At 44.0% G+C, this 26288-nt stretch overlaps 1 protein-coding gene across 3 annotated transcripts in view; it reads right to left on the reverse strand.

Annotated features, from left to right (window-relative positions):
* Nucleotides 1-460: 460 nt before the first annotated feature.
* The window catches only part of LOC146829237 (sodium- and chloride-dependent neutral and basic amino acid transporter B(0+)-like), a 561372-nt gene continuing 535544 nt past the window's right edge, over nt 461-26288 (reverse strand). For all 3 annotated transcript variants that reach the window (XM_085607862.1, XM_085607864.1, XM_085607865.1), the window contains one exon: nt 461-945. In XM_085607862.1, the coding sequence (XP_085463988.1) occupies nt 775-945 (171 nt within the window). In that variant the 3' untranslated portion in view covers nt 461-774. The remainder of the gene's footprint in view (nt 946-26288) is intronic.

Below are 26288 nucleotides of genomic sequence, written 5' to 3' on the forward strand. Positions count from 1 at the left end.
TGGGGTTTCATCCCTCATCAGCCAGGATAGCTTAGCTCCAGTGGCAAGGAGTGCACAGGACCCATGTTTGGGAATACCCTTCCCACTCGGGATGACGAATGCAAAAAGAACAATTGATGGACAGAATGCAGAACAATATCATACATTCACCCCAGTACAGAGATCTGGGCCTAAATCCATCGTTTGTTTACTCACCATGCCATTCCATTGGTGTTTAGACCATGTGCAGCTTCTGTTTTGTGATAGTACATAGCTGGGAGACGGCACACTACGCGTTTAAATTCTCCCTTTGAACCCCATTAGTGGATAAAGAAAAAAACATTATAACAGGTAGCCATAATATGGTTGTGACCGTGGCACATAGAATTCGTAGAACCGATTTATCAAATGTTTTATCTGTGTTGCTACTAGAGCAAATACCTTTGATAATTATACTCCAAAGTGAAAAAAAAGGTGACTATCTAGATAACTTATTTTCATTGTAGCTTTACAAGTTTGTGTCTTCAATTCTGAGTTCCAAATGAAAAAATGCACACTGATAACCCCTTTGCATCAGTGATACTCAAATGTGCGGTCTCTTGTTGTGGTTATTGCCGTATGACTTTTGATTTACGCAATACAAAATCTGCCATTGCCATTGCCTCGCACAGCTTTCTGCAGTCGGAGGATTACTTTTCAAGCAGTTCTGTTGTTTTTACAGAACCATCTGACCGTGGTCTGCCTGAACCAGGGTCTTATCTTGTTTTTGGAGATGCGCGTTCAGTATTGAAAACTTTACTCTCTCTGAAAAGAGGGATTATCCATTCCAGCAACCGGTGGTAGCTCTAGGTCTTCTTTAGTCTCTTTATCAAGTTTTGGATCCTTCATATCCTTGTATCTTTCACCTCTGTTTTGTGGCAATGCTGGTCCCCAGTCTGCAGCTGGTTTACAACACTTGACAATACGCTGCAAAAACAAAATATGATTCTCATTAATTGTAATCTTATGTTGTTTCAGTTTCACAATTATTCATGCCATGACAACTATTACACAGTATAGCAGTGATATTGTTATTCTCCATGACACCTACAACCTCATTCTGAGAAGTGGGCTAACGCCCATTGAATTGTCCTGTGGACAACTGATATTTTCTAATTGTGTGTAGACAAAATGCAAGGTGTTTATAGTTGATCACGAGGGGCTCGGCTTAAAGATGAGGATAGGTGGTGGGGGAGTAAATTGTTTCTGATAACAGAGCCTCAGCTGCCTTGCTGTTGGCAACCATTTGCCAGTGACCCCTCTGCCAAAGGCCCGCAATCTTTGGAGCTTGGGCACACTTGCCTATTTTCCAGTATGTAACCTGTGTGACACGCACAATGAGTGTGAACATGGAAAATGAAGACATGCATCCGATTCAAAATGGAGAATATTGCATGTGTGAGAAGGGTTTTTATGTTTTGTTCTTCTTCCTTGAGGGATTGTTTCTAAAAAAAATCAGTAATGGTGAGCAGACCACATCCTGCTCAACACTGCTTTTTAGCCAAGTGCTCCCATTGACATAGCAAATCGTCGGACCCTCCACCATCCTTTAAATAGGCCACTAAGGGGCATATTTATAAGAGCATTGTGCCACAGGAACATCACTTTAAACAACGTTCCTGTGCTGGAGTGGGGTTTTCTTTAAAAATGGTATACCCTCTCCATTTTGCATGTTTACATTAATAAGAATAATTAATTAATAGTAATTGTACTAATTGTTTGCTGTGTGAATTGACCAACATTACTAATATAAGAAATACACGTGGGAATTGCGGGAAACATCCTTTACCACGCAACCATTACAACGCGGTATGGTTACATCGTGGTTTTTACAACGAAAGTCGTTACACCGACTTGCACTGGAGGGCGCTCTAGAGTCTAGACTAAGGAATAGTGTGAATTACTATTCCAACACCTTCCCTACTGTACGTAGACTGGAGTTGGAATAGTAATTCATACTATTCCTAAATCCAGCGCCCTCCAACGCAAGTTGATGTAACGACTTGCGTTGTCAAAACCGCGATGTAACATACCGCGTTGTGATGGTACGCGTTGTACCATCATACATCCGGGAATTGCATTTGCATGGCCTAATTAATACGTAAACTAATTTTCGTATGCATATTAATAATAGACAATTAGGGGGAGGAGCCTAGCGCTTGACCAAGATGGCCGCGTGAGCTTTGAGCTCCCGAGACCCTCGCGCCCTCCGTCGACTATCCTGTCTCTAATCCTGTCTGTATGCATGGCATCGTGTAGATGACCTGCCAGGGAGGCGATTGATGCTACCCGCGGTCGGATCGCCCACCGGGAACCGGAGTTATGCATGGCGGAAGATTGCGGCCTATCTCCGAGGAATGCCAGGGGCTAGAGTTGGCAGGACGCCCGACTTCTAGTTGAACAACAACGGCCAGGCGAGGTGTGAACTGTCGGATGGAGGTCCCCGTCCTTTCACTTTCGCTTTCTCTCCCTTTGTCTGCCCTGCCCCTGGAGAGCTCTTGGTGGCTTCATTCTCCTTTGGACGCTCTACATGCTACTCTGGCGGCCCATTGCAGAACTGATCACTCCTGATTCCTCTCGCTGAGGGAGGGCCGTCTTATTTGAACCGACCTGCTTGGTACCAACCATGTCGGGCAAAGCAGAGGTGGATCGGCTGAAGCCTAAATCTACCAGGCGGGGTGCCCATACTCAGGTCAATAATATGGACCGCTATGCTCTGCAGAAGGGATCACCGAGTGGGTCGAGCCAGTCGCCAGATACCCAGAAGGAGGCCTCGCCCTTGGCCCCGGAGCTCTCGCTGCAGGATGTCATGGGCGCGCTTGAAGGGATGCAGACTTCGATTGGGAGGCAGTTTGATGCCCTGGCGCATAAGGTGGATGCCATCTTGGTGGATGTCAACCTGATCCGTGCGGACCTGGGCAAAACGAATGAACGGGTTAAAACCCTGGACCTCAAGACCACGGGCCTCGCCGATGACGTCGCGGAACTGCAGACCGAGGTTCGTAAGCTGAGGACCGAGAGTGATCTCGCCGCCCGCAGGCTGGAGGACTTTGAGAGCCGGGCCAGGCGCAACAACGTGCGCGTCATCGGGGTCCCGGAGTCCTCGGATGAGGCTTCGGTTGACCTGCTCGTCGAGGACTTGGTGCTTAATCACCTGCAGCCTAAGGGTCTTGGGAAGTTCTTTGCGGTGGAAAGGGCCCATAGAGTGCCGGGTGGGAGGCCCAAGGTGGGAGCCCCACCGAGGCCGATTGTCGCCCGGCTCTTTCATTTTCGAGATCGGGACGCTATCCTGCAAGCATCGAGGGTGACGGGCCCGGTCCCCTTCCAGAACGCGTCGGTGAATTTCTATCCGGACTTCACCCAGCAGGTGCAGAGGCAGAGACAGGGCTTTCTGGGGGTGAAGAGGCGACTTCGGGAGAGGGATCTGAAGTATGCCATGCTCTTCCCTGCCAGACTACGTGTGGTGTACGAAGATCGGACATTCTTCTTTGAGTCTCCTGTTATGGCCGATGAATGGCTGGACGCTTTGCCCCGGCGGCGGACGGGAGAGGATACTGCCGCGGATGGGGACAGTGGCCGGGATGGGCAAGGCTGATTTCTCGGAGCCGGTCTGACTCGATTTGACTTTATTTGATGATTTGATTAGAGTGCAGTAAATGCGGAGGGTTGCGGGAGGACGAGGGGAGCTCTTTCCTCCCTTAAGGGTGCTTTTTGTAGATGTTGGGTTTTGTAGGGCGACAGGCACACTGCAAGTTGGGGGGGCTTTGTAAGCTGCAGCAGGGGTGCAGGGTGGGGGGGATGGTTGGGATTTTGGGGTTGTTGTTGGGGGGTCTGTTTCTGCAAGGCGTAGTGATCATCTTCGGTATTGTCCCATGGTGGCTCTTCGGGGGGGGGGTGGGCCTCTTTGTGTTTGGGGATGGGGGGTAGAGGTTTAAGTGTTATTAGCTGGAATGTTAATGGTTTGGGGGATCGCATTAAGCGCGGGATAGTTTTGCAACACTTGAAACGGTCAATGCCAGATGTTGCCCTACTGCAGGAGACACACCTTATAGGTAACACATGCTATGCTCTTAATAGGAAGGGTTATAAATTCATAGCTCATTCGGGATTCTCCTCCGGGTCTAGGGGCGTGGGCATCCTTGTCAGGGCCTCGCTGCCATTTGAGGTGGACTCCACCGTTGTTGACGATAGGGGGAGGTTTGTGGCGGTGGCGGGGAGGTGGGAAGGTAGAACTTTGGTTTTAGTTTCGGTTTATGTCCCTCCAGCCCTGCAGGCCTCCACGTTTGTGGATCTGGGTAGGGCCTTGCTGGATCTCCCGGGGGGTATGTTAGTGGTAGGGGGGGACTTCAATGCTGTCGGCTCTGGACTGCTGGATAGGCACCCGCCCAGAGACACAGGGGGGGCTCAGAAGTGGCTTCCAGACTTCCTAGACACACTCGGCCTGATAGACTGCTGGAGGCTCCGACACCCCACACAGCGTCAATACACCTTTCACTCCGGGGCGCATGGTAGCCTTTCTAGGATTGACTATCTGCTCACTTTGGCTGTGCACGCCCCTTTGGTTTCTGAGGCCAGGCACATGGCGCGTGGCATATCGGACCATTCGCCAGTGTGGGTCAGGTTGGATGTCGGCCGAGAGGGAGGGGGAAGGGTGGCTCCTATTAACCCCTGGTACTTTCGAGATTCCAAGATACGCAGCGCACTGGTGAAGACAGTTGATAATTTTTTCAAGGATAATCAGGGGTCCGTGGACTCGGCAGTGTCGCTCTGGGAAGCATTTAAGACCGTTCTGCGAGGGGAGGCCCTCTCACTTGTAGTGGCGGCCAAGCGGCGGAGAGATGGCGAGGTTATGCAGGTGGAGGAGGAGATCATGGCTTTGGAAGGAGCGCTAGAGGAGGAGGTAACAGCGGCCTCACTGCATGAGCTGAGCTTGAAGCAAGCCGAGTATAAGGACCTTGTGACAAATGCCGCTAAGACCCTCAGTAGGGAGCAGCAGGGCCGCCTGTATGATGTTGGTGACAGGCCGGGAAGCTCCTAGCTTGGCTGGATAAAAAAGAACGGGTTAATAGAGTAGTGCCGGAGCTGACGGGTGAGGGGGGAGAGGTGATTGTGGAACCTGAGGGGATTGTCCAGTGCTTCTCGGACTATTTCCGTAAGGTTTATGCCTCAGTGTCGGATAGGCCGCCCGGGGACTCGCGTGACCTCTTGCGGGATATCGCTCTGCCCTGTCTTTCTGATGTAGATAGAGATGATCTTGATGGAGACTTAACGGTCGATGAGGTGGCGGGAGCTATTCGCGCGCTGAACTCGGGCAAGGCCTCGGGCCCGAATGGCTTGCCGATTGACCTGTATAAATTGTTCCCGGATAGGGTAGCCCCTCACCTGCGCGCCATGTTTGTGGAGGCGCGGGGGAGTGGGACCCTCCCGTTGGACCAGAGGCTGGCGGCAATTGTTGTGATACACAAAGATGGTAAACCCCGAGATAAGTGTGCCTCATATAGGCCCATATCACTCCTCAACGCCGAGCCGAAGATCCTGGCTAAAATCCTGGCGGGCAGATTGGTCAGGGTACTTGGAGACTTGATTCACCCGGATCAATCCGGTTTTATTCCGCATCGCAACACCGCGTTGAACCGTCGGCGCCTTCATGGGGTGATCGCCAGGGCTGGCACGCTACGAGAACCGGCTATTGTGGCGTCTCTTGATGCCACGATGGCCTTCGATACGGTGGAATGGGAGTATTTGTGGGCTGTGCTAGCTAAGTTTGGCTTTGGCCCTGATTTTGTGAGCTGGGTGAGGTTGCTGTACGAGGGACCCCTTGCGAGCGTGGTGGTAAATGGCCGGGCATCGACTCCGTTCCGGCTTGGGAGGGGGACTCGGCAGGGCTGCCCCCTGTCGCCTCTGTTGTTCGCCCTTGCTCTTGAACCTCTGGCGGCGTGGATACGCTGGCACCCGGATATACGTGGCCTTCGGTGGTCGCCCGAACACAAGGACCGCATTTCGCTATACGCTGATGACATCTTGTTGTATCTTGCCTCGCCCAAGAACTCACTCATAGTGGTCTGTGACGTTCTTACATCCTTCGGTAGGAATTCGGGCCTCGTCATCAACTGGAGTAAATCGTATTTATACGTCCTGAGTGGTGAGGTTCTGCCGGTCCCGCGAACTTGCTCGATCCAGATTGCTCAGCAGGGCTTCGTGTATCTGGGGATCTTTATCTCCATGGACCCCGCTTTGCGGTATGAGAGAAACCTGCTCCCCCCCCTGGCGCGCCTGCGGCGGGATGTTGAGGGCTGGCGGAGGCTGCCGCTCTCCCTCGTCGGGCGCGCTGCCTTGTTCAAAATGATGTCCCTTCCTCGGTTCCTCTACGCATTGCAAAACACTCTAGATTGGGTGCCGGCCAAGTACTTTCGGGAGGTCGAAAGCCTCCAACGGACGCTGTTGTGGGATGGGAGGCCGCGGATAGCGATTGCTAAATTGACGCTTCAATGGTATGACGGGGGTATCGCGCTTCCAGACATCCGACGCTATTACTGGGCCACCCAGTTGTCCGCGATTAACCACGGTTTCTATGGCCCGGCCCTCAGCCCTGGTTATGCCATGGACAGATGGTTGTTGCGCGGTGGGAACTATCTTAGGGCGTTGTACTCGCGGTCCCTCGACTCATCCCTCACGGGGCCCACTGGGGTGGCGGTGCGTGTATGGAAGATGGCGACTGACTCTCTGGGCTGGAAGGATAGGCTCACCTTAGCTGCCCCGTTGTTTGAATTTGAAAGGTTGGGTAGGCTTTGGCATACGAAAGGGTTTGATAAATGGGATTTGATCGGCATTTCCAGGGTTGAAGATATGCTGATTAAGGGTAGGGTGAAGTCCTTTGAAGAGTTGCAGAAGGAGTATGAGTTGGGGGCGTCTGAGTTTTTCCGATATGTTCAGGTGCGTCATGCCCTGCGGTCAGTCCTGGTGGAGGGTGAGAAGGTACCTGAGTCCTCTCCTTTGGAGGACCGGATCCTTGATGGCCATATGCCGGAGAGCACGATCTCGCTCATCTACAAGAAACTGATAAATGTTCGGGCTGATGTGCTACTGGGGCTGCGGGACCAGTGGACTAGGCACGGACTCGAGTTGGACGATGAGGACTGGCAGTCTGCTGTTTCCTCTCCTAAGGAGGTTGCGATCCCGTCGCGTCTGAGGCTGGTGCAGCTTAAGATCCTGCATCGAGTGTATGTGACGGGGCCGCGACTGGTTCATATGGGATTCTCTGAGGAAGGCCTATGTAGGAGAGGATGCGGTATGGTGGGTACTTTCCTACATATCATCTGGGATTGTGGCGTCATCACGGAATTTTGGAGGCGAGTTCATGCGGTGATGGGGGAGGTGACGGGCATTGCCATGCAGCCGGAGGCGCGGTGTTGTCTCCTGAATGTCTGGGGGCCCACTGACCATGATGAGGCACAGACCCAGTGGGTGACCCTGGGTAACATGGTTGCTAAGAGGGACATCGCGCGCTTGTGGGGTTCCGGGGGGCCCCCCACGTTAACTGCGTGGAAAGAAAATATGGACTGGAGTATGCTCAGGGAGAAGACAGTATATTGCGCCAGAGGCCGCCCTCGGAGGTGGCATGCCATCTGGGGGCGGTGGAACCAATACAGGGGGGGGATATGTCTTGCCCCTGATCTGGATCCCCCCGAGGAACAGCTTTCTTCTTGACCTTCTTTCCAGCTCCGTATGTAGATGTGATGGTTAATTGACCTCTTGGGCCTCTGCTTTTCCCCCTTTTTCCTCTTATCATAGTACTGTGACCGTTAGATGATTGGGGTCCGGCTCCCCCTGGGGGGCTACCATTGTGGGCATTCAGAGTTGTTGCCTTGCTGGGGTTTGTTGTGTGTTGTAACTATTAAAAATGAAACCTTCTCACTGCTCCTTCAATGTACTGTGGACGATTCTTTATACTCTCCTAATGAAGCTGCCGAACCTCCGGGTTGTCGGCTGAATAGCTGTGTCCAGATTCTTGAAGAAATAAAGGTTTTATAAAAAATAATAGACAATTAGAAATTGCATGATTATATGTTGCTTTCGTGATGTATTCGTGATTTGTGCTTTATTAATGTGAATATAACCTGCATTAAGTGTTGCTTCTGCTAGATAAATACACACACATATGGGTACTATTAAGGGGATAACATTTTATTAGTCATTTCCATGTATTAATTACGTTTTGTGTTTCTTTGCTTAAGTTGACCATTTGGTGGCCACAAAATGGCCGACATCCCTATTTGACGAACACAACTCCATCATGAAGGTCTCTGGGTGAAGTGCGCATGCGTCACCATCAGCAGCAGTGGCCTATGGACGACCCTAACTCAACTGTGCCACTCAAGGTTGCTCCGGGCTACCAGCAAGCTGCCCCGATAAAAACAATAAGAGATACTTTTCCGAAGGAATAATGAACTATATCTAAAGACACATTTTCCACATGGGAAAGCTGTTGAACCATTTTAACGGACCAATCAGAATATTCAAAATATTATTTGTTACTTTGTATAATGTAATTTTACTATAAAAGATGGTAGAATAGAGAGGTTGGGCGCGAGACCTTTCAGAAGATTTTCGATTTCCTGACGTTATGCTGACAGAGAGGACGGTGACACTGCAGGACAGCTGTTTCCTAAGACTCTGACAGTATGAACTGATGACCAAGATTTTGACTTAGAGGACGACTTTTAGCCAGAATAGGTAAATATGATGGTCTATTGTTTGATTAAACCAAAGAATCAATTTTCAATTATTTAGATAAAAATTTAAGATTTATTACAAGAACTGTGTTGGGTCATTATTATGAAAAATGTATTTGTGTAAATAAGTTATAGATTTCGTTATCACTCCAACCTGCAGCTAGCTGATCCATGGCCTATTCATGGGAGGAGTGCTAAAAGGTGAAGTTTAGGCCTTTATAAATAGGGATATATGAGTTCTTCCTTCCATTACAGCGAGTGGAACAATCGCCTCCTTGGAAACAGGTTATTAGAAGGATGAATGTTGGTGTTATGGGCCCCACCAGCGAATGTAGTGATTGAGTGTGATCTATGATCTGTAACGAAGGGAGGGATTTTACATTCCACGCTGCATCAGTTTTCGTGGTCGCAGAGATATGGTTAGCTACTGTTTTGGTTTAGTGATCATTGCTTGTAAATAGCTTATTGATTATTGAGTGGTATTGATCTATGTACTAACACTATATGTTGAGTTACGTTGAGTTATATGTTGTTAGCACGGCTTCTGGGATGTAGGAAGTCGGAAGTTTGTAACAGTTCCGTAGCAGAGCAGAGGTAAGCGCTGCTCTCGGGAAAGACGGAATTGTTGTTGCCCTGTAGGTATACAGGGGAAACGTGTGACAAGTGAAGTTGCACGGCGCATTGTCTGGGTTCGGTTCGGCAGCATCGTCGTGTGTTGCCATTAAAAATATTTTCTGTGTGAGAGAAGTGTGTATGATAGCAAAGGTTACCTGTGAAATTTTGGTCTGTAAGTACCAGGAAACCGATTGGCATACCGATAACGCTTATCACTGAAAAGGTAGCAGGTGTTCTCTGAGCTTGTTAGAAGGACAAAGTAGAGGGAAGCGCTGCTTTGTTAACGTGTGTCATTATTCTGTAGTAGGACAGACTGTTCGCTGTTCTCGGGAAAGACAGGATTCTGTGCGTATGTACTACATTTTCTTGTGTGAAAGAGGGTGAATGTAAAGGCATTCGGGTTGATTGTGAAACTCTAGGTTTATTTCTCAGGAGCATTGGGTCTCCAACTATGTGTCTTAAATGCTAGAGAAAAAATTAGCTAATGCTTGTTAGAAGGGTAAGGTAGAGGGATGTGCTACTTTATCAATGGAAGTAACGATTCCGTATTAGGGCAGAGGTAAGCGCTGCTCTCGGGAAAGACGGAATTCTCGTGAGAAAGGTCTATTGCTGGTCTTTGGTTAGCGAAGCGGACAATGGAGATGTTTTAGTGTTGTTACTAATAGAGTTGTAAAAGTTGCAATAAGAGTTCACGGAGCGGACTTGTAAAGGAGGGGTAGACAGGAGCACAGCTGCCGCAGCGGCTGCTGATGTCAAAACGACCGCGCTGGGATTGGACAGTCGGTCAGAAGTGTGAAACGCCCAGGATTGGTGCGTTAGTGTAAAACCGCGCTAGGATTGGAGAAGTACAGGGTGACGTAAACGCTCCCCATTGGTGCGTTAGAGTAAGTCGCGCTGGGATTAGAGGACTGTGACAGTGACGTAGACGCTCTTGATTGGTGCGTTAGCGTGAAGTTGCGCTGTGAGTGGACAGAATAGCGGTACAGTTGTAAAAGACTAGTGATATACAGAAACCAAGAAAATGTATTACCAGCCACCATATAGGGAAAAGAAATCCTGGTTTGGTAAAGTTAAAAAGTGGTTCAAGAAAGATAAACAGGTCAAAACTAGGGAAGGACAGTTAATTCCTCCACCGAAAGCTCCTGCATCATTAATGATTGCGAAATATGGATATCATACTTGTATTTGGGTAGATAATTGGGTAAAATATACCAAGGACGATGGAGTCCTGGCATTTCCAGAACATGGTTCCTTTAATTTAGCTGTTTTAAGGAATCTACGTGAAAGGATGATGTATCTAGAATGCAGGCCTAGACCGACGCAGTTTGAGGCATTGACAGAGTGGGAAGACGAAGTGCATGAGCGAGAAAAGTAAAGAAATGGTAAAAGTTACAGATATCTGTTTGGCAGGTCATATGGACATGAAACACATGATGATCGAATGAAAAGATGGCGGAATGCAAGTATGACTGAGGGTATGTTTCCTGTAAGAGCGGTAGGAGAGAATGAAGGAAGAAAATGTGTAGAAAAAAGGAATAATGTGGAATCAAGAGGTTACGGAGCAAATGAATCAGATGATGATGTGTTGGATGATGTGTTTTATAAAAATCCACCACCGTACCGACCAGAACCAGAGATGTTGACACCAAATGCCCCAATGAGAGAAACCTTACGAATTATCAAGACTGAGACTATTTCACCAGATTTAGAAAAGAGAAACTCCACTAGAGAAGTAGAAAAGAGGTCGGAGAATAGAATAGATAGTGAAAATTCAGCGGAATTGGCTAAAACAACTCTAGAATTGACAGAGAAAATAAGAGAATTAACTAAGAATCTAGAAGCTGTAACAGTTCCAGTGACCATAGGTCCTGTAATGCCCATTTTTGAGAAGCAAAAGGATAGTGAACATTGCTTGAATAATTTGGTTGAGAGTCCAGAACGGAGTCAAATTGAGAATCCATGGGGACCGACAATAAATATGTTTGAATCAAATGTATCAAACAACCCCTTTATAAATCAGAATTATGCTGAAAGAAGTAGAACAACAGTAGAATCTGTGTTGGAACCCCAGAGAAATTCAGAGCAGAGTAGCGTAGAAAACCCGGTAGGACCTTCTGTGGAAGAACTGAGTGAATGGTTAAGAGGGTTACAGAGACAAGATAAAGAATCCCAGTCAATAGATGTGGCTAAATTACGGATGGTATTGGAAGAATTAATTGTAGGGACTATTCCCGTAGAAAAATTGAAAATTTATCAGTATGAGGAGCTGTTATTCCTATGCAAAAGTGTGACATGGAGAGCAAAGAATCTGCATGAAAGACTAGGAGAAGTTGCGAATGAAATGGGTATAGATATTGATAAGGTAATAGCCTTACAGAAACCCTATCGAGTTGATTTTACTGAAAAAGACATTGAAAATCTGAACACCCCAGGACAGATAGGTCAGATTAAGGACATAATCATTTTATTGAGAAAATGGGGAGACGTGGATAAATGGAGAAGTAAATGGTATAGAAAACGTAATGATGCCTCAGAAAGGACAGTTTCAGCATTCCCTGTTAAAGAGAAAGAAAAGGTAGTGACTGAATATCCCATGAGGGAGATCCCAGGAGGAGGATATGTACACGTCCCATGGACAAGACAGGACATTTTGTCAGTTACAAATGATTTCCCTCGACTACGCGAAAAGCCCGTCGAGTGGTACCGGCAGGTAGACAGATTTGTAAAATTGTCGAAAGTACTATGGATAGATTTGAATAGTCTATTTGATATAATAGTACCGGCAGATTTGTGGACAGAGTGCAAGCTGATGATCAACTGGCCAACTCAGGAGTATCCTAGGGATCCTAAGACAGGAGCTCCGGACCCTGAGGTAATGAAAAAGTATGAACAGGTTATGGTATTTTTGAAAAACAAAGTGCCCCCCAAAGAGACAGATTAGGTAAAAATTGATCGAACACATCAGGAAGGAAAAGAATCAGTACATGCATACTATGAGAGACTAATACAAGCCTTTAAGCAGTTTAGTGGAGATGAGAACTTGAGTGATACGGATTTGAGTCATTTCGTATACAGATTTGTATATGGTTTACGCCCAGAAATTGGTGACATGATAAAACAGCATACGGTTGATTGGCAGAATAAGAAACTAGATGAAGTATTGAGACATGCTAAATATTTCAGTGAGGAAATTGAGGCCAAACAGCGAAAATTAAAAGAAAAGGCAATGTGGGCACAAGTAAAGGTAGCTGAAAGGCAGGAAGTTCAGTTGGTCGAACAAGCAAATAACCCAGGAACTAGACCGAGATTTGGCCCAGGAAAAGGGAAAGGTAATATAGAAGAAGCTAAAAAGAAGTTCCCATGCCATAATTGCGGTAGGTTAGGGCATTGGAAATCCGAGTGTAAATATCCTCCAAGTACTAATAATGAAAATGCATCATTGAATCCGCAGGTGCAGAATTAGGTGAGTAGTCAACTGCAGCAACAGCAGCACGTGGTTACCTCACAGAATCAGGTGCCAAAACCACCTTTCCCGCAGAGCAGAAACACTCAGAAGTATAGTAATGAATCGGGATTCTACAATGAAGAACAGGTAAATAAACCGCCACAAGCTCGCGCTGTTTCACAGTATTGGCTGCAACGCAATGAGAGTGACTCAGAGGAAAGCTATTGACGGTGCCGAAAGGAGGAAGAAGAGTGCGTACTTGGCGCAACTCTAGAAGTAGACAAGACAGGACTATTTGTAGATGGGAAGGTTAATGATGAAAATATTACTTTCCTAGTGGACACTTGTGCTACTCGATCAACTGTTAGATCAGCTGATGTTAAGAATCTTCCTCTTTCGGATGAAACAATCCAAGTGGTTGGTGTGTCCAACAGACAGATAAAGACGTTTTTGACAGAACCAGTGAAAGTTAGTATAGGGAAATTTTCAGAGATGCACCGTTTTGTTGTGTACGACACCAGTCCAGTGAATTTATTAGGTAGGGACCTGTTGTGCAAAATGAATTGCACTATATTCTGTACTCCAGATGGAATAGCTTTTGAAACCCCAGATGAGGATGTGCTGTATAAAATGACTATAGCTAACAGAGAAAATGAGGTAACTGAGACTTATGCAATATTCAACCCTGATGAACTACCTAAAGAACTAAAGCAGTCAGTGAAGGCAGAAGTGTGGAATTTTACTGGAGAAGACGTAGGGTTAATGAGAAATGTAGATCCAGTCAAAATAAGTGTGAAGGAAGGAATAAGCTATCCAAATGTTCCACAGTACAGATTGACACCTGAGATAATTGAAGGAGTAACCCCAATAATTGAGAAAATGATTAAGCAAGGAATTCTACGAGAAATATTGAGTAGTCCGTGTAATTCACCGATAATGGAACTGAAAAAGCCTAATGGGAAATTCAGGATAGTGCAAGATTTGAGAAAGATAAACAAAATTGTGGTATCATGCTGTCCCATTGTGCCAAACCCATCAGTAATTCTGTACCAGATTCCCCATGATGCGGAATGGTATACAGTGATTGATTTATGCCATGCTTTCTTTTCTATCCCATTGCATCATGACAGTCAGCAAATTTTTGCATTTCGTTTTGGAGAGCGGATTTTGGAATGGTGCCAAATCCCACAGGGGTATACAGAGACCCACTCAATATTCAATCAATTGTTGAAGAAATCTTTGGAAAGTCTGCAAATGCCTGAAAGTTCAGCACTAGTGCAATATATCGACGACCTTTTGGTGGCGTCGAAAACACGTGAAGCTTGCGAGGTAGACACAATAGCACTACTGAATCATTTGGCAGACGGAGGGTTGAAAGTGTCACCAGCAAAATTGCAGTATTGTAAGAAAGAAGTACAGTATTTGGGACATAAAATCGAGAAAGGACTGAGAAAAATAACAATAGACAGAATCAGAATTATAAAAGGAATGAGAGCCCCCATGACCCAAAGAGAGGTGAGAATGTTTCTGGGAATGGTGGGGTACTGCCGTCAGTGGATTAGCAATTTCTCCCTGATTGCAAAACCCTTGGTACGACTAACAAGGAGTGATGTAAAAGATCCCCTTGCATTGAACAAGGAAGAATTGGCAGCATTCAAACGATTGAAAGAAGGTTTGTGTGAAGCCCCAGCACTAGGCATGCCTGATTATGAGAAAGAGTTTGAGTTGTATTGCAGTGAGAGAAATGGATGTGCATTCTCTGTATTAATCCAGAAGCATGGAAGGTTGAGGCGACCAATTGCATATTTTTCATCAATGCTTGACCCAGTGGCTGCAGCTTTACCTGGGTGTCTGAAAGCAGTGGCTGCAACATGTCGAAGTTTGGAGCAGAGTGAAGGTATTGTGATGGCATATCCGTTGAAAGAGTTTGTACCTCATGATGTGGCGATTCTCTTGACAAGGAGTCGTACTCAGTATATGACACATAGTCGGCTGACTAAGTATGAGAAGGTCATATTAGGTGCAACAAATGTGAGCCTTGCAAGATGTGTGAATGTGAATCCTGCAACTTTGTTAACTGATGCTGAGAATGTGGAAGTGAGAGATGAAGTAGATCATGATTGTTTGGACGTGCTTGAGTACTGCACAAAGCCAAGACCAGATATAAAAGATGTACCTTTGCCAGAAAGTGATTTTGTGTTGTTTGTTGATGGGTCATGTTTGAGAACAGATGAAGGAGTGCTAAGCGCAGCATATGCAGTATGCACGGTTGCAGCAGTGATGGAAGCATCTTATTTGAAAGGAGTGAGGTCAGCCCAAGTAGCTGAACTTGTTGCTTTTACCAAAGCATGCAAAATTGGGAAACGTGTGAGAGTGACTGTGATAACTGACAGCCAGTATGGCTTCGGGGTTGTCCATGATTTTGGCCAGCTTTGGCTACAAAAAGGTTTCCTGACCTCAAGTGGAACCCCTATTAAGAATGCTGAAGTGGTTGGAAAATTGATTGAGGCGATACAGCTGCCTAAACAATTGGCTGTGGTGAAATGTGCTGCCCATAGTCCAGGTAGTGATTACATCACTACTGGAAACAGGTATGTGAACGATATGGCACAGTATTGTGCACGGAATCAGAATTCGGTCAATCGGGCCAAGGAAAGAGAAATGTCTTCTTGCTCAGTAATGTTTACTAACACTGTGAGAACTTGGGAAGAAGTGAGACAATTACAGGAAGAGTCAGGGGACGAGGAGATGAAACAGTGGATAAAAGCAGGGTGTGCACCAAGAGAAAAGGACCGTGTGTGGGTCTATCGAGATGGAAGACCAGTGATGCCTGATAGCATGATGTCTACCATGGCACGGATGTATCATGGCCAGGGACACATAGGGAGAGACGCCATGATTAGGTCTTTTAAGCAGACCTGGTACAATCCAAAATTCAGACTTGTAGCAGAAAGCCCATGTCAGAGATGCCTAATATGTCAGCAATACAATCCTGGGAGAAAGACAGTGGTGAGTCTAGGAACCATAGGCCGAGAAGGAGGGCCTTTTACCAGAATACAGGTTGACTTTATTGAGATGCCTCCATGTAACAGACTGAGGTATGTTCTGGTTATAGTTTGCCTATTCTCCAGGTGGGTGGAAGCATTTCCAACAAGAAGAAATGATGGGATGAGAGTGGCAAAGCTACTTTTGAGAGAATTCATCCCCAGGTTTGGGTTCCCAGTGACTCTTGAATCAGACAGAGGAGGACATTTTCATATCGAGATTGTAAAATTGATTTGTGAAGCATTGAATCTACAACAGAAACTACATTGTGCCTACCGACCAGAGGCTTCTGGTGTGGTTGAACAGATGAATGGTACAATCAAAAACAGAATTGGGAAAATGTGTTTAGCCACTGGTATGAAATAGCCTGATGTCTTGCCTCTAGTTTTAATGACAATTCGAGCAATACCAGACAGAACCACAGGGTTAAGTCCTCATGAAATAGTCATGGGACGAGCGATGAGGCATGTGTACATTCCAGTCAACAAGCTGATGACAATAACTGATGACATGGTGTTGGAATACTGTAAAGGCCTGGCTGACGCAGTTCATTCTGTGTTTCATCGGGTTGGAGCGGATGCCACCACTCTTGAAAGGAAGCCAGCCCATGATCTGAGCCCAGGAGACTGGGTGAGGATAAAAGTCCACAGAAGAAGAAATTGTTTGGTTCCAAGGTGGGAAAAACCAAGACAACTCATTCTGACCACAACAACAGCTGTGAAGTGTGCTGGAGTGAAAAACTGGATCCATGCCAGCCATACTTTAAGGATACCAAATCCAGTTGACAGCAAAGGAAAAGAGTACTATGACGAATCAGAGTCAAGTACTGAATCAGATAATGAAGAGATAAAAACACAAGAAAATCCTGAAAGGGGGGAAAAAGAATCTGATGAAATATTAGTCCCCAGAAATATCTCTCTGAGAAGACGATTGCAGATTTCCGATATCAGTTCAGATTCTGAAGACGAACAAGGGAGACAAGGTCCCAGACAAGAACACAGAAAGAAAAAAGGAAAAGACAACGAAGAAGCAGTAAAAGAAATTCGAGAGAAGGACGTTTCAGATGAAAGACCAAGAGAAATTCCACCTGAAATAATAGATCAAAGTGAAGAAGGGACAGGTACAGAGAGAGAGGGACAGATTGCGGAAGAACCCCGAGGAGGTGTAGGGAACTGCAACATCCAGCTAGGTGAAGGGACAAGTAGCCAGCAGGAAGATTGCGTGTCGGAGACCCGAGGAGGGACAGAAGTAGGGAAAACAAAACAAGTGGTGGAAAAAGAAGTTGTTGAAAAGAAAAAGCAAGTTGAAACAGAATCTGAAGAGAGTGAAAATGAGATACCGGAAGGTAGGATTCAAAGAAAAAGGGCTTGTAGAGAAGAAAAGAATAATAAAGAAAGTAAACAGAAAAGAGTTAAAAATGACGAATTGTGGCCAAACAAAATAAAGAGATTGAGATATCGGCTGACACGAGTGAAATCACCAAGGGCAGATCAGGTGAATGAAGTGACAAGCCAAGAAATATCAAAAGAAGAAGAGGCTAATCAAGATAAGGAGGAGGAAAAAGAACAAGGAAACCTAACCAGAAGTATAAGTCACCGGAATGGACTTACGTGGCTCTGCCTGAAACGGAAGAAGAGGCAGATAGTCAAAGAAATCCAGAGGCGGCTGTACTGAGAGTGGTTAAAGAAGAGGAAGAAGCAGGAATCCTGAGAGTTATCGTATCCGACATCGGAGAAGAAGAAACGGAAGATCAGGAAATTCTGTACTTGGATGAACAGAAAGAAGTGAAAAACGATGAAATGCCAAACTGAGAAAGACTAGAAGACTACTGATGAAGGAATAACAATTGAGTTAAACAATAGATACTGGTAGAACCAAGTCGGGGCTTAGAGCCTAAGGTTAGAAAATTAGTTGTGAAGTAAAAGAGGCAAAGTCAAAAGACACAGTCCAAATTAACAAAGATGGCTAACATAGATAGTAGCAAAAGTAGATGTACATTCATGAAGAGATGGTGTAAAATGTGTTGTTGTTGTACAGGATTATTAATGCTTCTTTGGAGCATACTTGCTCTTTTGATTTCTTTTAAGGTCACTATAGATACATTAGAAGGACACACTGAGAACATTACTAACATTAAGAAGATTGAAAAAGTAGTTCCAACTAGAATAGATAATTATTTACATAAAGATAGGTCTATTAATGATTTTTCAAATAATGTGTTTTCAAAGTTATTGTATGAATATGTAAAGACCATGGACTGCTACGTATGCATGCAGTTACCTGCATCTGTGTCAGAGGGAGTGACTTATCATCACCTTCCAGCAACGTATGGAATAGCATGTAGTGTGATAGCTAGCTTATTTTACGAGACAGGTATATTAGAAAATTATTTTTCAGATGTAGATAACATTTTTGCGCAAGTACCTGCTAATAACAAACTAAACAAAGTAAGACCTGCTAAGGTATTAGGTGAATTTTTCTTAGAAACTAAGGAGCTAACATTAGAGTATATATTTAAAAATAATTTGACATGCAGTTTGAAGAAAGAAGAAAAGACATTCCTAGACATGGTCGAGGAAAGGAGATTAAAAATGCGAAGAAAGGCATCTGAAGGAAAGGGGAAAAAACTGTCTGGGATGTAGAAATGGAAAAACATATGAAGGAGAGTCTAATCCGACTTTGGCTTTAGATTGGCCTCAGAAAGGGAAACTGTGGATAAGAAGGAATCAAACGGCGTATGACAATCATTTCCTAAGGGATAGTGAGTGCCATGATACATACCGAATCATGGGTGGATGGGGATTTAAAGGTGGAAGAGATCCAGTTTTCCCTGGACTTTATTTTATCTGTGGGAACAGGGCATATTATCGTTTGCCAGACCATTGGTATGGCACATGTTACGTAGACCTGGTTTTTCCAAAAATCTTTCACACGGACAGAGGCAAAGATGGTGTACATAGTTTAGGTAATCATTTAGTACGTAGTAAAAGAAAATCTTGGGCCGAAATTGTAGGTGACATTTTTGGAGCATTGATACCAGCAGTGGGAATATCTCTGAATGCGAACAATATTAGAAGATTATCAACAGTAGTGGATCGCTTGTCAACAAGCACCGCTGGAGGATTCTTATTGGTTAATACTGAAATGGTTGCCATGCGTGCTATGGTAATGCAAAATCGACTTGCCCTTGATATCTTATTGGCAAAAGAGGGTGGAGTCTGTGGAATGCTGAAAGTTCAACATTGTTGCACTTACATTCCAGACGAAAGCAAAGATCTGAAAGTTTACATTAAAAATATTACTGAATTGCATGACGAAATTGTACCACTGGAGGTTGAAGGTGTTTGGGAAAAGATTGGGAAGAAAATAGCTGCTATTAAAAACTTCTTAGTAAAAATAGGTAGTACATTTATAGGTAAAATATTATTTCCATTAACATGTGTGATTTTCGTGTTATTAATATTAAGATTAGGATGTATGTGTTGTAAAATAAGAAAACAAAGAATAAAATAAAAAGAGAAAAACTAAAAAGAAAAGAAAAGGATTCAGAAAGAGACTTAACAGAGATAACTTTAGAAGAATGGAAAGAAAGTTTGTATAAAAAGGCAAAAAGAGATGAAGAAGAAACTCAATTATAATTAAGAGCAAGAATACATTTCAATTTTCCGTAAAAGGGTGAATAAATTTAGTGTTGTGGTGGTGATAAAATCACCAAAGGGGGGATTGCTGGAGTGGGGTTTTCTTTAAAAATTGTATACCCTCTCGATTTTGCATGTTTACATTAATAAGAATAATTAATTAATAGTAATTGTACTAATTGTTTGCTGTGTGAATTGACCAACATTACTAATATAAGAAATACACGTGGGAATTGCATTTGCATGGCCTAATTAATACGTAAACTAATTTTCGTATGCATATTAATACTAGACAATTAGAAATTGCATGATTATATGTTGCTTTCGTGATGTATTCGTGATTTGTCCTTTATTAATGTGAATATAACCCGCATTAGGTGTTGCTTCTGCTAGATAAATACACACACATATGGGTATTAGTAAGGGGATAACATTTTATTAGTCATTTCCATGTATTAATTACGTTTTGTGTTTCTTTGCTTAAGTTGACCATTTGGTGGCCACAAAATGGCCGACATCCCTATTTGACGAACACAACTCCATCATGAAGGTCTCTGGGTGAAGTGCGCATGCGTCACCATCAGCAGCAGTGGCCTCTGGACGACCCTAACTCAACTGTGCCACTCAAGGTTGCTCTGGGCTACCAGCCAGCTGCCCTGAAAGAAACAATTAGAGATACTTTTCCCAAGGAATAATGAACTATATCTAAAGACACATTTTCCACATGGGAAAGCTGTTGATCCATTTTAACGGACCAATCAGAATATTCAAAATATTATTTGTTACTTTTTGGAATGTAATTTTACTATAAAAGATGGTAGAATAGAGAGGTTGGGCGCGAGACCTTTCAGAAGATTTTCGATTTCTTGACGTTATTCTGACGGAGAGGACGGTGACACTGCAGGACAGCTGTTTCCTAAGACTCTGACAGTATGAACTGATGACCAAGATTTTGACTTAGAGGGCGACTTTTAGCCAGAATAGGTAAATATGATGGTCTATTGTTTGATTATACCAAAGACTCAATTTTCAATTATTTAGATAAAAATTTAAGATTTATTACAAGAACTGTGTTGGGTCATTATTATGAAAAATGTATTTATGTAAATAAGTTATAGATTTCGTTATCACTCCAACCTGCAGCTAGCTGATCCATGGCCTATTCATGCGAGGAGTGCTAAAAGGTGAAGTTTAGGCCTTTATAAATCGGGATATATGAGTTCCCTATTTACCCCTCCGCTATCCAACACTTCCCCTACTGTTTCACTCATTGTAGTGATAGTCAATTTTACCTCGCTGCTATCCAACACTTTCTCTACTGTTGCACTGACTAGAGTGGGAATAGTAAATGTTATCCCTCTGCTATCCAACCCTTTCCCTACTGTTGCACTCACTGGCGTGAGAATAGTATTTTTTACCCCTCTACTATCCAACACTTTCCCTACTGTTACACTCACTGGAGTGGGAATTGTAATTTTTACCCCTCTGCTATCCAACACTTTCCTTACTATTGCACTCATTGGAGTAGGTATAGTAATGTTTACCTCTCCGCTATCCAACACTTTCCCTACTGTTGCACTGACTGAAGTGGGAATAGTAAATGTTATCCCTCCTCTATCCAACACTTTCCCTACTGTTGCACTCACTGAAGTGGGAATAGTGATTTTTACCCCTCCACTATTCAACCCTTTCCCTACAATTGCACTCATTGGAGTGGAAATAGTAATTTTCACCCCTCCGCTATCCAACACTTACCTTACTGTTGCACTGACTGGAGTATTTTTAAATAGTTTAATGTTTTACTTTATCATAGAATTTCTTTTTAAAAAGATCTTATATTATATTTATTTATATATATGTATATATATGTCGTGGGAACTGCCCGCGGCGAAAATGCTGATGCAGAGACCATGATAACCTGGTACTCAGGACCTGTGGTGTTTCCTATGGAGGCTTTTGAGTATGGTAAGGAGCAGGTAGCGGACACTAACGTCATCCCACTGTGGTTTTATTATTGTATGAAATTGGGAGCAACATTGAAAACCCACTCGGGTGTAATTGTGTAGCACTTCAAGTACCACAATGCCCAGAAGCCAGTTGGGACGGGGCGTATTTGAAATAAATCAGGTGACTACAGTCTTCAGTGTTGACTCTTTTGCTGCCTGTGAACAAGGGAGTCTAAGCCTGAAATGCATCTGGCGTTAGTTCAAGATTGGTGCAGCTGCATGGCTTGTTGCGCCTCCATAAAGAAACGACAAATCCACCGGGGAGGCTTTTCCTAAAGAGAGTGCTCTTATTTGTTGGATGTTTGATGGCCGACTCGGTTGTGGGAACTGCCCACGGCAACAATGCTGATGCATAGACCATGACAACATGGTACTCAGGATCTGTGGTCTTTCCTATGGAGGCTTCTGAGTATGGAAAGGAGCAGGTAGCGAACACTAACGTCATCCCACTGTGGTTTTATTATTGTATGAAATTGGAAGCAACATTGAAAATCCACTTGGTGTAATTGTGTAGCACTTCAAGCACCACAATGCCAGGAAGCCAGGTGGGGCGGGGCTTATTTGAAATAAATCAGGTGATTACAGTCTTCAGTGTTGACTCTTTTGCTGCCTGTGAACCAGGGCGTCTAAACCCAAAACGTGTCTGGCGATAAGTTCGACATTGGTGCAGCTGCATGGCTCGTTGCACCTCCATAAAGAAACAACAATACACCAGGGATTATATATATATATATATATATAGTTACAACCTGATCATCTTTCCACAAGCAGGCACCAACTCCGTGAAGTATTTTGGCACAGAAGGCGATTTATTTCAAACACAGGACAGACGCGTTTCGGCGGCAAAACCGCCTTGTTCACTGCATGACTTGTTCTGTCAGTGTCAACCATACATATACCACAGCCATTTATCCACAGTTGCCATGGTAACCACAAAGTGTCATAGACATAGAAGTTTACATCATGACTCTGCAAAATGCATTTGTATGTGGAAAACATACATCAATATTACAAAAAAATATATAACAATCAGCATACTGACATAAATACATTCCAAAATGGGAATTGAGTTACAAATTCACTCAAAACAATGGATAACATAAATGAAAAGAGAAAATGAAAACATTTTTTGCAAAGAATGCGAATACCGCTTCGGTGGAAACGGAGCCAACCGGCTCAGTGTATCTCATCTGCGGTGCTCTTTACCAATGTGACGGTTTATATATATATGTGTATATATTATCTACTGGCGGTCTCCAGTAGATAGTTATAGTTAGGACCGTGTTTCCATAGGAAATCTGAAAATTCTATTTTGAATAACTTTGGCGCCGGTTGACGAATCCTCACGAAATGTTCAAAACTAATGGGGCGCTCCGCTCAGCTCCTACCCTGAAAGTCTTGGTGTGATTCGTCAAGCAGGGGCCGAGAAAAAAGGGGGGTCCCAAAACGCATTTTCCCCATGCATTTTCCCATAGGACCTTTAGTCGAAGGTACAGCCCGAACGGTTATAGTTATCTGACCTAACTATAACGGGGGAATTTCATTGGTTTTTTATGAGTGAAATGTCCACCTAACTATAACATGTGTGAAACCTATGGTTTTTTAAGTGAATATATATATATATATATATATATATATATATTCACAGAAAAAACCATAGGTTTCAGGCACGTTATAGTTAGGAATTAGCATTTAAAAAACCTCAGAAATTCACTGAAAAAACCATAGGTTTCAGGGGTGTTATAGTTAGCTGGACTTTTCACTTGTACAAAACCATTGAAATTCTCCCGTTATAGTTAGTTCAGCTAACTATAACTCGCGCACCCGCAATGCACTGCTGATGAAGTCACATATTACATCACTCATGACATGGTCAGTGACATCACTCATGACATCACTGATGACATCTCAAATGACATCTTTGATGACATCATCCAGTGAATGTGTGTTTTTCTGAAAATTAAATATGTTTTATATATGTATATCTGAAGGTCGATGGAAGAATAAATGGGTATATAAGTGTCTAAATGGATGATTTGTTTTTGGAAAATTGATTGTGTAACTGACTGATTAAGTGTATCATAGTGAATACATGGCTTAGTGAGTAATGTTTAAATATGTAAATATCTGTATCAGTCTCTCACTTTGTGTATAAGTGGCAGCATGGGTTGGTGAGTAGCTACATGGGTGTCTATATAGGTTATTAGTTGGTTTTTTGAGTATCAGTCTGAGTGTCTGCATGGTTCGGTGGGGGGTATTACGTAGTGCATAGGTGCATGAATGAGTGACTCACTGTTTGTATGTGTTGAAGACAGCATGTGTGCAGGACTGTATGGGTGGATGAGTGTGTGTAAGGGTGTGTTAGTGAGTGAATGACTGTCTCAATAGTGTCTTTATGAGTAACTACATATGTTTTAAACTAGTATATGTGACTATTGGTGTATATAAGTGAGTATATGTGAGAGTGAGAGATTGAAAGAGTTCCTGTATGAATAAGTATGTGTTTCTATAAGTGATTGTTTAAAAGACTAAGTATTTGTAAGTTTCCGTAGAAGTAAGTGTGGTGGTGTGTGTATAACTGTATAAGCAAGTAAATGTATGTTTGATTCTTTATTAGCATGAGTGACTATGTGTGTGAGTAACTCTATGGATGAGTGGCATTGTGTAACAGGATGTATAGGTGTATGAGTACATATGATGAGTGAGTACATGTATGAGTGACTGTATAGGACTGTTGGTGAATGAGTGGATGTGTATGTGGATCTTAGAATTACTGAAGAGGTTGTTGTAACTGGTATTGGTATGTCCATTGTTTTGAAAATTTTAGTCTCTATTTTTGAATGTGTGTATCAAAGGTTATATTAGGTTGAGAGGAGGTCTGCCACTCTATCACAAGGATAATGTCATCAGTGATGTCATCAGTGATGTCATTTGAGATGTCATCAGTGATGTCATGAGTGATGTCACTGACCATGTCATGAGTGATGTAATATGTGACGTCATCAGCAGTGCATTGCAGGCGCGCGAGTTATAGTTAGCTGAACTAACTATAACGGGGGAATTTCAATGGTTTTGTACAAGTGAAAAGTCCAGCTAACTATAACACCCCTGAAACCTATGGTTTTTTCAGTGAATTTCTGAGGTTTTTTAAATTCTAATTCCTAACTATAACGTGCCTGAAACCTATGGTTTTTTCTGTGAATTTCAAAGGTTTTTTAAATGCTAATTTCTAACTATGCCTACAGAGATAGGACATGTGAAGAAAGAAGAAAAAATGCACAGAAAGAAAAAAAAGAAGTGCAGAAAGAAGCAACAGAAGTCCTCAAAGACGAAGAAAAGTGCAGGAAGAAGGATAACATGCAGAAAGAACAAAAAAAAGAGCAGAAAGAAGCCTTGTTGCAAAATCATCCTGTACCCTCAACTTTTTCAGACGGATACTGGTGGTAACTGAGTCTGACTAACCAGTCCTAGAGCCAGTGCTATGTTAAAAGACACTTAGAATACAGTGAAAACACCTACATACACTAGGGAACATTATGCGTTGGGGTCCCCCAGTGATTAGCATGACCTCCTCTGTAAACCCCTAGTATATAATAGGGCAGGGGGATTAAAACTACCTCTTAAAACAGGCCACAGGGCGTTTTTGCACACGTTAACTCAGGCCCCGTCCCCTCCCTTCACCACTGTGTAAACACGTCCTGTGTCCGTTTTTAGTTGGGAGATTAAGTTCATTTGAATCCTGAGGGTCCCTAGGGTCCAACTAGCCCACTAGGTACCTCCAGTAAGTGCCACAGAGCTGCGTTGCAGAGAGGTGTAAAAAGGGGCTTGGCCTCAGAACACCTGTCTGCAGCGCAGCTCCCTGGCGCATACTGGAGATGCCTGTTGGGCTACTTGGCCCTCAGGGACCCTCAGTATTGAAGAGGAATTAATTCCCCAACTTACAACTCGCCAGGGGGCGCGTTTTCAGAGTGCTGCAAGGAGGGGGCGTGGCCTCCAGCGTGATGCCAGTCTTTTATTTATTTTAAGTTTTTTAAGAAGGGGGGCTGTGTGGTTCCCCTTCTTATTCTAATTTATTGGCCCTGATGACCCCATCCCCCAGGGCCTGTCTCCTAATTATATTTTTTTGACCCCAATCACCAGGGCCGGCCACTGTTTTTTATTATTTTTAAAAAATATATATTTATAGACACACCTAGGACATGCTGGACAAACCGTACGTACCTATCACCATGACGATTTGCGTGATATTTATGAAAAGGCAACTATGCACACAATGAATCCACGTGGAATGTATTTACACCACTAGTGAAGCTCTGACATGTCTGATGCCCTACCGTGCCTAATCCCGGTAGACAACCTTTATTTATACAAACATGGGTAGCTATTGACGGGCACATTTAATACACATGCACACCAAGCCAGTCAAAGGGGAATCGACAAAAATTCGACCAAAACTATGCAAGAAACCCCCCTCACGGTTAATTAAACACGCATCCACTGCCGGATGTGTAATACTTTTTATTTTACTCTCTGGAAAGGGGACGAACATCACTTGAGAGTCACAGCGCGCTCCTGGCAGAGCCCAATGCTGTGTTACACCCACCATTGCCTGCTGAGTGCCACACACCTCTGTGTTGTATTCCACTAGCTAGTGCATATGCTATGACACTCTCTAGCCCATGTGCACTGTAACACCACCCCGTGAATATGTCATGCCACACTTGTCTTTGCACGGGTTATATTGCCCCATCTAACGTGCCTTCCTCGATGCCTATGTTATAACGCACAG

Source organism: Triturus cristatus, chromosome 5_2 (assembly GCF_964204655.1).
Source record: "Triturus cristatus chromosome 5_2, aTriCri1.1, whole genome shotgun sequence".
Taxonomy (NCBI): Eukaryota; Metazoa; Chordata; class Amphibia; order Caudata; family Salamandridae; genus Triturus; species Triturus cristatus.